At 39.7% G+C, this 16,403-nt stretch overlaps 3 protein-coding genes across 3 annotated transcripts; 1 reads left to right on the plus strand and 2 right to left on the minus strand.

Moving 5' to 3' along the window:
* Positions 1-1,016: 1,016 nt before the first annotated feature.
* LOC140952226 (E3 ubiquitin-protein ligase rnf146-like) lies at positions 1,017-3,191 on the minus strand. The gene is made up of 2 exons (XM_073401652.1): positions 3,043-3,191; positions 1,017-2,897 (listed from the first exon to the last, which is right to left on the minus strand). Exons 1-2 carry the CDS (start codon positions 3,125-3,127, stop codon positions 2,134-2,136), a joined length of 849 nt encoding a protein of 282 aa, XP_073257753.1. The 5' UTR covers positions 3,128-3,191; the 3' UTR covers positions 1,017-2,133.
* Positions 3,192-6,418: 3,227 nt separating this feature from the next.
* On the plus strand, positions 6,419-8,802 carry LOC140952560 (uncharacterized). Its single transcript, XM_073401987.1, has one exon. The coding sequence runs from the start codon at positions 6,717-6,719 to the stop codon at positions 7,524-7,526; it is 810 nt and encodes a 269-aa protein (XP_073258088.1). The 5' UTR covers positions 6,419-6,716; the 3' UTR covers positions 7,527-8,802.
* A 4,994-nt stretch (positions 8,803-13,796) lies between these two features.
* On the minus strand, positions 13,797-14,928 carry LOC140952452 (uncharacterized). Its single transcript, XM_073401877.1, has one exon. It carries the CDS (start codon positions 14,892-14,894, stop codon positions 14,031-14,033), a length of 864 nt encoding a protein of 287 aa, XP_073257978.1. The 5' UTR covers positions 14,895-14,928; the 3' UTR covers positions 13,797-14,030.
* Between the last annotated feature and the right edge of the window lie 1,475 nt (positions 14,929-16,403).

Below are 16,403 nucleotides of genomic sequence, written 5' to 3' on the forward strand. Positions count from 1 at the left end.
TTGACACATTAATAAAGTCTTTATTATTAGTAGTATTATTACTACAGTGGAAATATTGACATCAGTAAAGAGCTCCTCTGAACCCTCGTTTCCAGTAACAGTCAGCTGCCTCTTTGCCGGGAGGGGGGGGGAACACTCAAGGGAAGTTTTTTTAGAGGTGTGTCACTGAGGCTTTTAAAACCTGACCCTGACAAAAGTCATTCATGTGTTTAAGACAAGAGACCTTATGTTATGACTGTGGTTCATTTTGTTTCACATCACTTTTTAAACACATTTTATGGAATTAGTTTTTATGGGCAAAAAATTATTGGTACCACAAATGTGGACAACCTCACTGCCAACCATCACATTCTTTTTGTAAGGCTTTGGTCCAAAAAAAAAGCTTATTCAAGATGCTAAATAGTGAAATTGTATACCCTGTTTAGGAATAAGAACTGTAAAGACCTTACACTCCAGAGCAGCACATACCCATTTGGGCCAAATAAGGGAGTGCCCTCCCCCCCCCCCCCCCCCCCAGGTTATCCCCTTGCCCAATTGGTACCAATGGACCATCAGAATTGCCCTGTACCCAGCCAGGTCACATGGGAAAATAATCTACATTTAGTTATGCTGTAGGGAATAATATGGTTTTATAACAAAAAGAACAAGGTAAAAGAAAGAGTTTCGGCCCTTGTTCTTTTCAAACATGTTTAAAAGTTGTAACAGCACACATGACACTTCACTGGTGCATGCTAAGCCATGAATGAAGCCATGCTGGCAAAATGTTTTAACTATTGCTCAAGCTCATTCTTCAAATTAAATTAAATAAAAGCTAGGTAACCTGTTTGAGTCTCCTTTTTAAGTTATTAAAGTGGTAGAGACAGCTTGAATGAGAACTTAGAAATTGATACAGTTGAACTTCCAGTAAGCAACCACCTAAAATGCCAAGACTGACAGTGTAATGGTTGCTAACTGAAGGTGGTCGACTAAGAGAATCAAACCATGGCATCGTTTCCAAGAAGAGATCTTGACACATCTACTTTTTGGAAGATAATTTATTACATGCAATTTCTAAGTTATGATAATGTGTGGTTCCACTTTGTCACCAAAGGTCTTTGTATACACTGAGTAGTAAGTACTTACAGCAAACACAGAAATCAGACCATGTGTCAACTCAAGTGGTCCCTTACAAGACGTAAAAAACAATGGAAAATTTGAAAAAATTTCATGCTAAAAATTGGTCACAATTGCTTACAAGAGGTGGTTGTTTACAAGGGGTTCGAGAATAAATTTTGGTGTTATGGATAGGTGGCTGCCTCTGGGAGGTTGTCACTTACAAGAGGTTGGTTATGTATATATAGAAGTTCAACTGTATACTGTGTACTTCACTTTGGTTCTTTCAACAATACTTTTCCATGGCCATGCTGCCTGAAGCCTTTTACCAATAAACTGAATACTTGGGAACACTCCATACCGATCCTCCGTTTGGGACGTGAAGATGTTGCTATCCTCTGGGCACCAATTTTCCTTCTTATTTATTGCAGGTTTTTCAATGAAATTGTCCCTTTTTGTGGTAGAAGTAACAGTGACCTTGAGAAACCATGATGACAATAACAACAAGAAAACCCAAAAAGCAAGAGGTTTAATAAGCAAAACAAAAACTAAGGGTGCACACTTTTTGGTAAATTTCCTTGCTGTCATCACGGAAATAACTTCATTAACCTTGATCAGAATAGCAATGTGATCATTGCTTTAATCTATAAAATTGCTGTTTCATCAAAAGTGACTGTTGCAACTTAAATTTTGTCAGGACTACCCATACAGAATCTCCACATTCCACTCAAGAACCAAAGAAAGGAAAAAATCATTTAAAGGGCTGGCAGATGATTCTAAGTAACTGTTATTTACCTGTAAAGATACTCACAGTAACTATATATTAAATTGCAGTGCTTAACTGCTCTGAATAATTAGTTGATGGTACAAAAAAGTTGGAGCTGAAATCTCCCAGGGTAATCGCTGAACTTTAAACTTAACGTCCGCCCATGGTCCCCCACCACCAACCTCAGGCATAGCATGACAACAGCAGTAATAAAGTTAATGTCTCAATACTTGAAGACCTTTCATTTTCCTTACGAACTCTACACAAATGATTTTTCACAAAGATGCTCCCTCTAACCTAGAAGCCACTTCCTCAACCCCAGACTCCCCTTGGCTTTGCACTTGGGAGGATTCCCCCAAGACGTGCTGTGTTGATGATGTATCATTTGTGACTTCAGATGTGGAGTGTACAACTTCGCCTTGGTTTTCGCTGTTATCTCTTTTATCAATGCCCAAGGAATCCGCTGTTTGAGCAGGGGCGGTTAACCGCGATGAAGGAGGAATGCGAATTCCAGCTACACCCTTACTATCTACATCCCTCTTATCACGCTTGATTCTCCTCCTCCTACCCGGTTCGTTCTTACGCGTTTGAAACATGTTTTCAAAGTCTATCACGTAAAGAAAACCGGCAATGAGAAGAGTACATGATCTCTGTCCACTTTTGAAAGCTTTTTCTACTTCCGGAGAAGTCTTCTCGTCGTAAGCCCACCATCCGTTGCGGCCTTCGTAGTACCAAACAAAATCTTGATCCTCGCTTGATCCATCGCCATTTTTCTCAACTGTTTTACAAGAGTTCTCTTCCTTGCTATCTTTTTCTACAACTCTAATAAACGTAGGGTTTTCAAGGTAGACTGCGGTGACCGCATGGCGGCATAAAGCGCACTTTCGGCTTCGTAAAACAACACCTTTTATGCATAAAAAGCAAAAGATGTGGCCGCAAGGAAGTTTAACCGGATAAAAACTTGGTTGTAGACAAACTGGACAATCGGGATGATAGTTCAGTTCTTCCACAGTCTGAACCACTTCCTCTTCAGCTATCCCTGAGTATTAAAGAAAATCGGCTTTCTTAAATAACATTTCAATAAGAAAAAACCAACGCAACTGCGGTTTGAAAATATAGGAACACGACGAACAGCTGCACACTACAAACAAACCATATTCTCGTCAAAAATAACATTTACTGACCATCTGTAGATGTTTCCTCTGTCTCTTCTGTGGAAGTTGGAGTTTCTGCTTGGCTTTCAGCGGTATTTACAACTGCCTCTGCCATTAAAAGTGTAAAAACGACTACGGGCAAATCTTTAACTCGATCTTCCACTGCCGAATCTGCCGAACTTGAATGTTGATAGGTCCCAGTCCTCCTCTAACTTGTTACAAAACAGGCAACCCACTTTCAAGCGAAATCTTATGGATCGGCATAATTTTTTCTAGCGTGAACTTCTAGTCGTTTTAACTGAGCAAGTAAGCGACTCGTTGTAATCGTCTGAACTTCAGGCTAATTTTTTTCTCTTTGTAACTAGAAAAATTAGTTTTTGTACTTTGTAATGGTCTTTATCGCACTTTGTAATGGGTATTTTCTTGATTGACAGTTAAGTCATTCAGATATTTCCAGCAACAGTTATTTTTAGTTACTGTCATCTTTGAATATTATTATTAACATACAGATTTATTATGCGGTACAATTGAGGATGCCAGGATTTGATGGGCTCCTAAGGATGCCTATATACCGAGCCAGGACTCGAGCCAGGACTTCGAGTCTGAACTCGACGCAGGACTCGGCAATTTTTCGCTTCTCTACCATTTTCACCTCCTGAAAGTCACATGACCATAAAGAGGACAGTTAGGGTTAGGGTTAGGTTAGGGTGAGGGTTAGGGTAAGGTTATCAGGTTAGGGTTAGGAGGTTATAAGTTAGGTTAGGAGTCCTTTTTGTTGCTTTTCTTTCACTTTTGTTTTTTTGTTTATTAATTATTTTTACTTATTTATTTTTTTGCTTGCAGAAAGATTAGAAAAGTCCTGACTGGAGTCCTGGCTCGAGTCCAGGCTCGAATCCTGGCTTTGATGTTAGTTTATCTCGGTCCACTTGGCCATCAGTTGTCCAGAAGAGTTCAATTTCTATGTTTGTTAACCATTGTGATAAATGTTTTCTCAAAATGCGTTGCATAATCGCAACCTTTAAGACTTGTATTCGGCTTATGGGGAAAATGAATGGCGTATTTTATCTTAGCAGTATCTGTGAAATAATAATAATAATAATAATAATAATAATAATAATAATAATAGTAATAGTAATATTTATATAGCACCTTTCAGTGCTAAGCACTTTACAATGCTTTAAAAAGGTCCGGATAAAAAATGAAAATCTTACTAGAATCATTTACATATAATCCTTACATAGTCACAAAAATCAACAAAATAAAAACCCAAGATAGTTCGTAAACGCGCTTAAAAAGAAAGGTCTTCAATTGAAAACTGAGTTTAAATTAAAAAATAAGGCTGTCCTATCTGAAGAAAAGTTCCGTTTGCCGGATACTTAACCTGCACCACAAACGGGAACTAAACGTGTAACCGGGGTTTATTTACATCTGCGACGCAGGTTACTGGATACTCAGCCATGTCTATAAATGGTGTCGTTTCCAGTATATCGTCCACGCCGACGCAAAAGCATAGAAATTCGGTAGGGCGAGAAAAAACCCGGGTTATTGATTTGCTTTTCATGCCGACGGTAAACACAAAAGCATTGCATGTGTGACAAAAGTAGGACTCCCCGCTGTCCTGCACCCCCCCCCCCCTTCCCCCGCCTCCTTTTTCCCCTCCTCCCTTACCCCTTTAAGGCCCGACTGGAGAGGATGGAAATGGGGCAAGATGAAGTGACGCCGGGTCAAGTCACGGAGCTGATTGTTGGAGTTTAATCTTAAGAAGCCCTGAAACCAATAAAAAGGCACGTGGGATATGTCAAGTCAATCAGTGATAATAGGCTGCAACAAGAGCCATAATGGCTCTTGGCTGCAAGCGGTCTCAGACATCGAGTAAAGCTAGCCTGCGAAAACATTCGTTTCTCCTCGCACGTCCCCAGCGGCGAAGAGCGAGGAGAAACAAATGTTTTCGCAGGTTACGAGTAAAGCTTGTAGCAAAATATATACGTGCGCGTACCTGCGTGGAGAATATGCCACCCTCGCGAGGTTTTTTCCTAATAATGAGATTTATATTACAAGGGTTGTTATTGCTTTCGATGTATTTCTTTCTACTGCCAAATAAAAACATGAAATATGTGAAAAAAATATTCTCATGGAAAAACACTTATAGCTAGCAGCTGTCTTAGAACTATGGAAATGCCGCCAGTTAAGGATAAATCCATCTATTTTCCTTTGTCTTTTTTTTTTGTCATGTTTTCTTTTTATATGATATTCAAGATAAAAATGATATTACTTTGAATCATAAATCTAGTTTCAGATTAATTGCACGACATGATAATAAATGGTTAGGCCTTATCTGCCGATTTTCTAGTGACTGAGTTTAATTTCCAACTGGCAGTATATTAAAAGAGTTTCACTGTTTCAATTTCAATCGCTAATATTTTTCTCAGTACCCCATAGTGAGATTAGTTATGGTGCCATTCGTTGGTTCGGAAGTTTCCCATAGTATACTGCTGCGAGACTAATGCTGCCGACATTGAAAATAAAATAACCTACATTAGGCCTTTCTTTAAGTGTCTCCGCCCACAGACTAGAACACAGTAAAAAACAGAGCTCACATGGTTACTTTCTACAGTGCGTTCTTTCCAGGGAGTATGTTTTGTTCATATTCAGTATTGAACGGTTACAAGTTCAGTTAGTTGTTGCTCTTTGAGGCTGTTTCCCTTGCTATTCCAATTTTGTTTTGAATTGGCAAAGCGATTGGCAAATACAGGTCGTAATTATAGAGCAGGTGCTATCCAGTGAAATGAAAACCGAAAAACCTGGAAGCTCTATAAACCAAGGAAAAGCGAAATGATCGTTTAAAGATAAACAAATTAATAAAAAACAACATAAACAACAACTAGCGACTAATATTAATACACTGTTATCGCATTTTGTGTGTAAGATGCTCCAACAAAAAAATTAATTTTCATAACCTGCATAATCTGTTGGTAAATATTTGAATAAGGCACATTTCACTGCGAAAGAGGATGTACAGCACCACCAAGTGCCAATCAAAAGCGGGATAATCTGCTGGTTTTTGCTGAAAAACTCATTTACATTGTCCACGCGTAGGTCGCTTGTCGATTTTTTTTAATTATTTGAAGTTGGCAGCGTCTAATTGTGAGCACATAAACGCTAATTTAATTCTTTTTTATTTAATCTATTTCCCCAGAAATTGAAACTGTAATTTTTCATTTTCAGTCTAGGAAAGAACAGAAAGCCTTTTGTTTAGTATTTGCATAATTTTACTACAAGCAGAGTACGATAATATCCCTTACGGTTGTGACGCAAGAAATAAATCGAGAAGAAAACAAGCGAGGACTGACACGAACGTGGGCGCGCGTGTTGCCTCGCTAGAAATACCATACTCCTTTGCAGAGACACGTTCTTTACTTCCTTCGAGTAAAAAGGATACCAGTGAGTGATCAAAACGGACATTTATAAGACGCGACTGCTTTATTTGAAAATATTGTAGACTGCGATCTCCCCGAAAAGGTCCTGGAACGGTCGTTTATGAGAAAACTGAATTAAGACCTGAGATTAAGATCATGTGTTCTTTATTTGGCTCTTGACTCTTCTATGGCTAGTCCTGTCTCGCTCTTCTCGTCTACAGCTGAAATACACCGCTCTCAGCGTGCTGTTAGCGTTGTCCTGAGCGCGAATGGATCTCAAAGCTCGTCATGGAAAAATCATTAAACTCCAGTAGAAATTTTAAGCTTCCACCGATACAAGGAGCAGCGCCAGCCGCGAATATTCTCCGACAGCCAGCTTCACGAGGCAAGCAGACATGGCCGCACGAATACGGACACCGAGCAAACGGACATCATCGGTCAACACGGCAAGTTATTCACGTCCCTAATGATCCATTCCCCGGTCGATACAGAAGTCCACGGCATGCTAGCCATAACTTGTCGAATGCAGCGGGCAAGCGGCGCCCGTTCAACTCCGGGGCCGTCGAAAATGAAATGAACAGGGGGGAATCCTTAACGCTTGAGTTCGCACCCATGGTTCATAATTTTCCTCAGTCGTACACAGTTCTTCCTCCCATTCAGAAAATCTCAAAGGCGTCTACTAATGAAACTGAAATTGCCACTCAAGACAAAAACTTAAGGGGCGACGAGGAGAAAAAATTAGGTGCCCAGTTGATCAGAGACGATGTTGGTAAACCAAACAATAAGCATAAAGGTAGTGGCGTGCAAAAACATCACGATAAGAGTGGAGATTCAAATACAAGCAACATTAATATTAAAGCAGACTCGGGAAATGGAAGAAACGTTTCTAAAAGCAAACGACAAACTGATCCTGAAAGTCAGGATAGCGAAACTGGAGAAAGAAAACAAAGTGCGACCACAGTGTTGTTTCTTAAGGGAAAGCGAATAGGTCGTCGCGTTGGAGTTTGCTTGGAAAACGAACCGGCTTTAATCAATGTCACGGAACAGCTAAAGGAGATATTTTTACGAAGGAATATGGAAGAAATGTACCTAATCTAGTGGGTTATTGACAATATGGTGGGCAGGTGCGAGGTCGACAAAAATTATATTTGTTTACAGTTTAACACAACGGGAAAGAAAAGGAAAGCGACAAGCGAAATCGCTTTAGGAAAGGATAAGTGTTTGGTCAAATTCCCAATTTAGAGAATATGTAAGAATCAGTGCTTCACGGAAGTGTTTGCGGTTTGGGATTCACAGGCGACAAAGTAGTAAGAAGTGGGTTTATAAAGGAAAAACTCAGATCTGTTTCTGGGGTATACAGGTAGATTACAGCGAGCTCCGTATTTCCATAACAACCGACAGATGTTAAACGCAGCCAGTTCACATTTGCCATTCTTACTTCCTGAAAGGGTAACATGGAATCTTCATTTCCACGGCCTTGACAGTAGATTGACCCTATAAAAATATATAGATTACAAACAAAATTGTATTCTTAATTCGATATCTTTGAACCATCTTTGGATCTCTTAGACCAACAGAGCGGCTACATATCCAAACGAAACATGAATTCCCACTTGTTTTGCCAACAGCACATTGAAATTGAAAGTGGATATTAATTGCATCGTTGAAAGAAAGAAGTTTATTCAGCCATTAGGATTTGGTAAGGATTGCTAAATTTAATCCAGTCGATGAAAACATTGCGTGCGGTTCTTCCAACAGGGTCAACGAGTACTTCTCAGCAACGCGTTAATTTTTTAGTTCTATTTTCAAGACCATTAAATGGAGTGTTTTTACTTTCTCACAAAGCACAAATCAACCAACCCACGCCAGTGCGCTAAGGACCCCAAGAATTAAAAAAGTTAAAAACTGAACTGTCTTTTGACCTGAGAGATTTTAATGGCCTCAAGGATTAAAAGCTTTTCTGTTCTGAAGGCGGCTCCTAATTTGGGGTTTCAGTAACTTGATGACTGAGAGCTATGAAATCGAATGAAACTGAATAAAAAAGTGACATTTTCATAGGAAATGTATTCAGATCACAAGAGGTTTTTGCCGATCACTGTTTAATTGTTCGCGGGTGCAGAGTGAATTGAGTGGCTATTGAAAAGCGAATCACGTTGTTTTTAGCAGTTGGCATCATTCATGAAAAGTTTATTGAACCATACTCGATAAAATCGAGAAACGAAGATAAGTTAAAGTGTCTTTTTGTTATCTACGAACTTTCTAACATGCTGTAAATATTATTTATAACATACATACATCTTGTAAAAATTTTCATCTAGCCGTATGAGATTGTTCATTGAAAAGTTGTCAAAATAAAAACAAGATAGTTTTCAAAGACCTTGTGGTCAACAGCCGTAAATTATTGAAGACTGCGTGGAGAAATGCCAGAGAATAACGTCCAGGTATAATCATGCTGGCCCATATTGGCCAATATTGATCTGGTCTAACCGTCCGTGGGAAAAAACCCGAGTCGCCTTCATGACTCTTGCCGATGCATGAAATGTTATCGAGTTGGAGGAAGGCCAGGGTGAATCACCGGGTTAAAGTCACGGGTCCTCAAACATTTCCTTGTTTCTATTGACTTTGGTCGCGTTTTGACACGAGTCTCCTTTGATAAATCCAGCTGATGCATATAATGTTGTCGAGTTATTAACAGGGAAGGTCGGGTGTATCACCAGGTTCAAGTCATGGATTCCTCAAACAATTCCATGTTTCTTCTTACTTCCACCGGGTTTTAATCCGAGTCCCCCTCTATGACTCCAGCTGATGCGTAGTTTTGTCGAATTAGAGGGAGGCCAGGGTGTATCACCTGGTTGAAGTCACGGGTTCCTCAAACAATTCCACGTTTCCGCCAGTTTGAACATCTTGCATGAGTAACATAGAACGAGTCGCCCGACTCAAGAGTGGGATGTAGCAGCTTCTTGGAAGCTGAAAGCCAATTGGTTTGCTACCCAAACCGGAAAACAATTGAAAACAATGAATTAAGGCCTTGTTTAAAAGAACGAATCAGGAAAGACCTTATGAGCAGCTCCTAGACTACCGCAAGAGTGACCAGAGCCTGCTGGAAGCTATAATTTCCAGTAACTTACTAGTAAAGCCATAACTTGAAATCTGTTTTAGTCTCTCAAACTGCCAATTTAGCCATGGATGGATAGACTATTTCAGCTAACTCAGCTGGGACTCATTTCAGCTCATGAATGATTCGTTTCACTTCTCGTTCTACATAACGTCCTCCAGTCATGAAATACAAGTCAGTGTTGGCATGGGAATACTTTTCAACGACAACAGAAAGATTCATTCGTTATCTGCTTTGACAACTAAAATAGATTGAAGCCCCCAGTCAGTAAATAAGCCTTTGATATGGCAGCCATTTGGTTATGGTTGATGACTCTATCCCTCTATCCCGGGAGGTACTCACCAAAAGTAAATTACGGGGAGACTCCACCCCTAGATCCAACCCATGACCCTTCAATAAACTAGGTACCCCTTTCGTATACCTTCTATTGACAAATGGTACCCCTTCACATACCTAGTTTACAAGTTTACATCCCTCAGTTAACTGCTATTACACAAACAGAACACAAAATCAGAACTTTTTCTCCAATTTCACCGCAGTAAAATGCATCGGTTAGCCCCTTTGGGCCTTTTTACGAACCGAAATAACAGATTTCCCTACCCTTTTATATACTGCTATTAGTGCCCTTTCATATACTTGAGGCCTGAAAAAGGGACCCCTTACCGATGGAGCCCTCCCGTATAGCCCATTAAAGCGAGTACCCCGGAATCCTGTTAGTGACCTAAGGCGATCGATCGAAAGGCCAACTGAATCGTTCGCGTTTGAAAGCAAATGCGAGCGAAGTTGAAAGGGCCCTGCGCTCCAAGCGCTCCCCATTTTTCTCTTTCCCCCTTCTACTGGCAGGCTTAAAAGTAAGCCGTCAAGTATGTGTGTCAAAGGAAACCTTGACAGATGCACACTTCCTAACCAATCTAATATAATATCGCATCTAATGAATTCTACTGACTACTATATTAACATCCAATTAATTTCATTTATATCACCTTGCTTTGAATTGAGAGACAAACTTCAGTGAAACTTGTCTCCAGAATAATTAATCCTACCGATGGTGTAAAATAAGCAATGATGAAAATATTTAAGTTATTTTAAATATTTAATGTATAAAAGGAATCAATAATTAAATTCAAGTAGCTTTTGTAATACTGTAATACTTTGTTACAGTCATGCAAATAAAGCATATTGTTATTGTTGTTGTAGTAGGAGTGATTACCAGCTGCAATATACGAGAAATGAGCCCGCGCGAAACCTTCTACATGTAGTCTAGTAGCTTGTGTGTCAAGCTAAGTGGGTAATGTTAGATTGTCACTGACTCTCCTTTACAAGTCATGTGACAAGTTGTCTGAAAGATCAAACAAAGTGTACAACTATGGAGAGCAAATGAAGTTTGCATTTAACGAGTTCATGATCGTCCGCTCACTTATCTGACAGGGCACTGTTTTGTCCTCATTTCAAAGATTTTCATAAAATTTAAAAACATTTAATTGAGACTACTTTTCTAGTAACTGCGAAATACCAAGTCTGGCGCAACCTGCGCGATCCATTTGCGCTAAATTAGCGACGGCGTCGGATTCAGATTAGGAGACGGAGGCGCAGTGGTAACAGCGCTTGTTATCTAGTTCGATCCAATAAAAATCAAAACTCAGAGTGATTTCTTCCGACTTCACTTATGACTCGTCGCTTACCATCTAGTAAAAACTGTTGTTGGAACCAGATTTTCCGAATCAGAAGCCATAGCATAAGAGTGTGCTTAAAATTGATCATGACTGCGTGTTTCGTTTTGCAAGTCATCTTGCGCTGTTTAATTTGTTTGCTATGTAGCCCTTGGCTCGGTCTCCAGCCGGGCCGTAGATGCTAAGATGGCGCCGAAAAAGTATACGAAAGAAGATAAAAAGTATAAGAAAGAAGACAAAAAATTACTGCTTGGTAATACAGGACGCACAAGATTTAGATGCGTTCTCCTAACGTCGAACACAATCATGAGTCCTTTTTCACTGAACTGCTTTCCATATTCCCCTTCATATCCGATCGATCTTGCAAGCCTACCATTAAAGGGCGAGTACAAGGTCGACTGAGTTGCCATTCAAACCACTTTTGATGATCTTCACCTCAATATTTCCTTTTCAGTTTTAAATGGTCTGTTACTGTAGCTGTAAATTGCAGGGCTCAAGACTAAGTGCGAGAGAGCCACCACGTTTGGAAATTGGTTTACTGCATTTTCTAGAATAAGCGCTTCATTTGTGAGAAAAAATTAATAAGCGTCGCCGCCCTGATATAGTTAAAATCAAAAGATAGTTCAACACAGAAAATAATAATGCCATAGTTAATACACTTGAGGCTTGAAAATTTAATAACCGCCTCAGTGCTTAAACGAGTAAATACGGTAGATATTTAGTCCATTAAGGGCAGGTCACTTGTGACTCATATCTCCCCCTTTAAAACCAGAGTGGTCACAGATACTGGAAGCCAACAGACAACAAAAGCACACAACAACACGGAACTGAATGCTTACAGACTTTTCGCGCTTGCGACGGGAGCCGATTATTTCCGACAGTTTCTTTTCCAATCGAGAACGGTTCGCTTGCGTGATGAGATGTCATTGTGAGATTTTGCAAATGTAAACGTGGGTATCATACATCTCTATTACCAATGGTGTGCAATAAGTCAACACTGCAGTGAGAAAATGGAATGTACTCATGGGAGGAAATGGCTGCAAACTCCGCCATTAGGAAAGGTATTTGATTCATCCATCCCAAAGAATACAACCACATTTTCATATCAGCTCCAGAGAAGACTCGCCTCGCCGTTTCTAGTGCCAGTAGAGCGATTGGAAACCTGGGGATTCTCCCATATCAAAGTGACCGAGGAATGTTTGCAAATGTTGTTTACGGTCTCCTCTGCTCTTATGCGCAATTGCGCAGTAATTAAACGTATCCCTACCCTGTACCCAGGGCCAAATACCAATGTAGCTTAAATATAGGAATACCCCTCCTCCAGCCCGAAGGAAAGGTAGCTCCAGCATTCAGTAGCAGAATGATCCTCTAAAGAGTAGTTACGAACGGTGTTTACGAAATACGAATAATGGAAAGCTTTGTATTCTGCGTAGCAAGTTTTCTGTGCGATTTCGGAGCAAAGAACGAGGAATGAGAGTCAAAGACCGCGCAAAAAATGGCGCGAGTGAAAGAGCTCTCGCTCCATTTCTCGCGCGGCCAAAACCGAAAATCCCGTTCCTCGGTCTATCTTTTCTCCGAAACCAAACGGAAGCGCTTGCTACGCAGGCTAAAATCTTTGTAGTTAAAAAACACTGAGCTCCAGTTACAGTCCATTGAGTTGGTGAGCCTGTGGCAAAGCAAATGTTGTGTACGGCCTCTTCTGCTCTTAAGTGTAATTGCGCAATAACGTATGACGCAGTCCGTTATGTCCTGGCTTTGCCGGCCAATCAAATGAGGTAGTGACTTATGAAGAAGAATTCATTAAAACGCCCTTATAAAATATTGCATCATTTATAACGTTAGGTCGTAGCCCTTACCGCCAATTGACAATTAAAAAAAAAAAAATAAGCAATTCTCTCTTCCGTTGCTGTTTCTATTTTCTGTATTTTGGGATAACGTATCAATTCATTTTAATCAGTTTGCACATCGCAGCAAAAAATTTCAGTTAGCAGGTGAACGATGTACGTCGAGTCATGGCCATTAAAAGACAGAGCCTTTTTACATTCGATTATTCTAAATTTATAAGAGTAAATATTTCTCGTGATAGTTGAGAAAATCTGATTATTTAGAGTAAGAACACATGCGTGCGTGCAATGTAAATTTCAGCTTCATTCTACATATCACAAAAAATATTTATATAATCACCGCAGCGATTTAGATTTTTAGATCTGATCATCTTTACTTGATCTATTTACAATTTGACACATGTTTACTTGATTTATTTACAATTTTACACAGCTGGTGGAAAGGATTTACCAGCCAAAAATATCTCATTTCCAGTTCAACATGAACGATTTTCTGGTCAACAATCCACGTACCAAGCTACTTTTCCACAAGGACTTTGTTGCAAACATAATGCTGATAGTTCTATAGATGCTCATTCTTGACCTTGGTAATCAAACTTGATAAAATGAATTACAGTCTTAAAGTCTCGGATTTTAGTCTTAAAGCTTTCCCAGAGCGTTTGTCGCGGATGAAGACTGTCGAAAGCCGAAAGCTACAATTTACTAAAACTGAGACTTTGCTGGTTAGAATTTATTTTTTCATAATGCTAATAGCGTTAACAGCAGTGAACAGGCTTGAAAAAAGTGCAATTATTTTCATTTCCGCACATTAGAAAGTAGTTTCTTCTCGTTTATATTCCTATGTTGGTAAGTGTTTTTATTTTGATTCAGAATCAGACTCTCAGCGTAAGAGTTTTAAAATATGGCTATAACGATCCGAACCGTGAGACTAGCAGAAAACAATGTGTTAGAGCCATCTGCCGTAATTTTCTTTCTACCACATCATGCACAGTTCTTCCATAGTCTGTCGAAGTAGATTATCCCGAATCACGTCTACTGCCGTCTTGAGCGATGGGTCTATTTCAATACATTTTGCACCTCGTCTTTGGCTGCTCTTGCTATCAAGAAACTCTTCGACTTCCTTGCTTAGTTCTAATCTTTCCAGCTCATGATTTGGGTTGCATTCAGACACTTGAATGTCTTCATCAGAAATGCCAGGAACGGGTTCACCACCGCTTTTAACGCTTTTCAGGTTCTGGTGTAGATTTTCAGGCTGAGAAAATGAGTGTTCATGCGACTTTGAAACAGGCTTAATCTGTGTGTTCGGTATGCTCTTAATAATTTCATTATGTCGCTTGTCGCCATTTCTAACAGTTCGCGCACCATCGTCTGAGCGTTTACTCTGTGAGGGAACTTCCTTTGAGACGATTTTAGGACCTTTCTTGCTATTTCCTGAAGATGTCGGCAACGTTGAATTGAACGTGGAATACGGCGATTGTCGAGTTTGCCCAATGGGAGGCAGGACAGTATAAGAGTTTGGGAAGTGAATGGGACTCTTTTCCACATGTTTAATTCTTGCTTTAAGTACAGGAGCTCTCCTTTGCTGCGATGAATATCCATTCTGATTCCGATTCCTGTGCGGCTGAGTTTCAATGATCAGCGGAAAACTCGCGTTCGGGGAATTGGTTTTCGACAAAGATTGACGTGTTGAAGTTTTTCGTCTTCTTTCGCCGCCGGTTAGCAATTCGTTCTTGATAATTGGGGGTAATTTCACTCGACTGTTGAAGTCAAACTGAGGTAGCGGTCTCTGATAAGATATCTTTTCCTGGTTATGTCGACCTGAATAAACGTGCGACATTGCCAAAAGTGGAGACAACTGAGATATAGCGGCTTGGATGAGTGTAGAGGCTACATAGTGTTTTCCCTTGACTAGTTATTATGTTGTGTACTGTCAAACATAAACCTCGACAAAAAAATAACACAATTTCATCTGAGGAATTAACAGCGGAATGCGCAGCTGTGTTTCGACGGAAGAACCTTTTCTGCGTTGTTCGCTGAATTTTAATTGCAAAATTATGAATCCCACAAAAAGAAAGCTGTCGGCGGAAAGTGCATCAAAAAGAATAAACCAGATCCTTGAAACAATGGCAAAATAAAAGCTTTCAATGATGGCTTTAAAAAGCAATCGGCTGTGAGTTTCCGAGGCGAAATAGCATTTAAATTCCGCTTTTGCTTATATTTGATTCAGGACCAGGAAGAGTCTGGGCAAACCATGTGCACGACAAGATTTAGCTTTTCACGCTGATGTCATGACAACAAGTTAACAACTCAGTGTGGATGGGCAATTTTTACATTTAACATTTCAATTTTGTTTTCAAAATTTACAGCGCACCACACGATAAAAACATATTATCAACAAACGCACGCGCGTTAAAAAGAGATCGGGCTGTTAAAGAAACAAAGACATTCAAGACGATTTAATTCAAACAAGTTAAAGGCAGTAAGTGAATTATATTTTAACTTATTTTCACCTGATCTCGACCAAGTTAACGGAAAATAAAATAACAGCGATTAACCGTTTTCATGTCTCCCTGTGGCTTCCTTTTAACATCCTGAATAAATAACTATGTATTGCACATCGGTAATTTCCTTGTGCCTAAAAACTTTACAAGGATAACAAATGGAATAAGACAAGCAGTGGGTTTGGGTGTTGATGACCTGAACTACTGCTACTGTTTGAAATCAGTAACAAAGTAGCAAGAATATACATACAACCCCGGGGGGTGATATTCCCTTTTATCAAAAACTAAATCATTGGATAATGCAATTCTGGAGCTCTGATTGGCTTAGCCATCATTGTATATGAGCCATTATACCATGCTCTCCAAATATGGTAACTGTACGCGTCTGCTCAAAATTAAAAGCAAGCTGAAAATCGGTTGTTTTCACAAATGAAGTCGGGAAGAATTCTGGATGTTTTGTGGGCGTTTTTAATAAAACAATTATTCCACTCGCGCTTGTTGGATATGAGATGATTATAGCCAACTCGGCTCGTGGAATAATTGTGAAATATAATCCATATAGGTATGTATGTACCGCCCCAAAGAGTATGGTTTTTGCGCCGCTTCGGTCTGAAAAAGGGTATAGACTTTGTCCATTTTGGTCTGGAATCTGATATGGTTTACTAGGGAACTACACAGGAGTGTTTGAACGTATACGTCGTTTCAATTCCAAGTGGATATCGAAAGGAAGAGTACTATGCAAATTCGAATCAGTTTTTAAGAAACTTTTTTGTTGGCGTTCTAATCTAAGTAATGATGACATAATTTCGTAGAGACCAGGTTTAAAAATGGATATCTCTCTTGCG

The sequence above is a fragment of the Porites lutea genome, chromosome 11, assembly GCF_958299795.1.
Source record: "Porites lutea chromosome 11, jaPorLute2.1, whole genome shotgun sequence".
Taxonomy (NCBI): Eukaryota; Metazoa; Cnidaria; class Anthozoa; order Scleractinia; family Poritidae; genus Porites; species Porites lutea.

Coding starts and splice junctions, on each gene's coding strand:
- LOC140952226 (XM_073401652.1), bottom strand. CDS start 3,127: ATGGCAGAGGCAGTTGTAAATACCGCTGAAAGCCAAGCAGAAACTCCA. Junction 2,898..3,042: donor AGAGGAAACATCTACAGATG/GTCAGTAAATGT, acceptor TTTAATACTCAG/GGATAGCTGAAGAGGAAGTG.
- LOC140952560 (XM_073401987.1), top strand. CDS start 6,717: ATGGAAAAATCATTAAACTCCAGTAGAAATTTTAAGCTTCCACCGATA.
- LOC140952452 (XM_073401877.1), bottom strand. CDS start 14,894: ATGTCGCACGTTTATTCAGGTCGACATAACCAGGAAAAGATATCTTAT.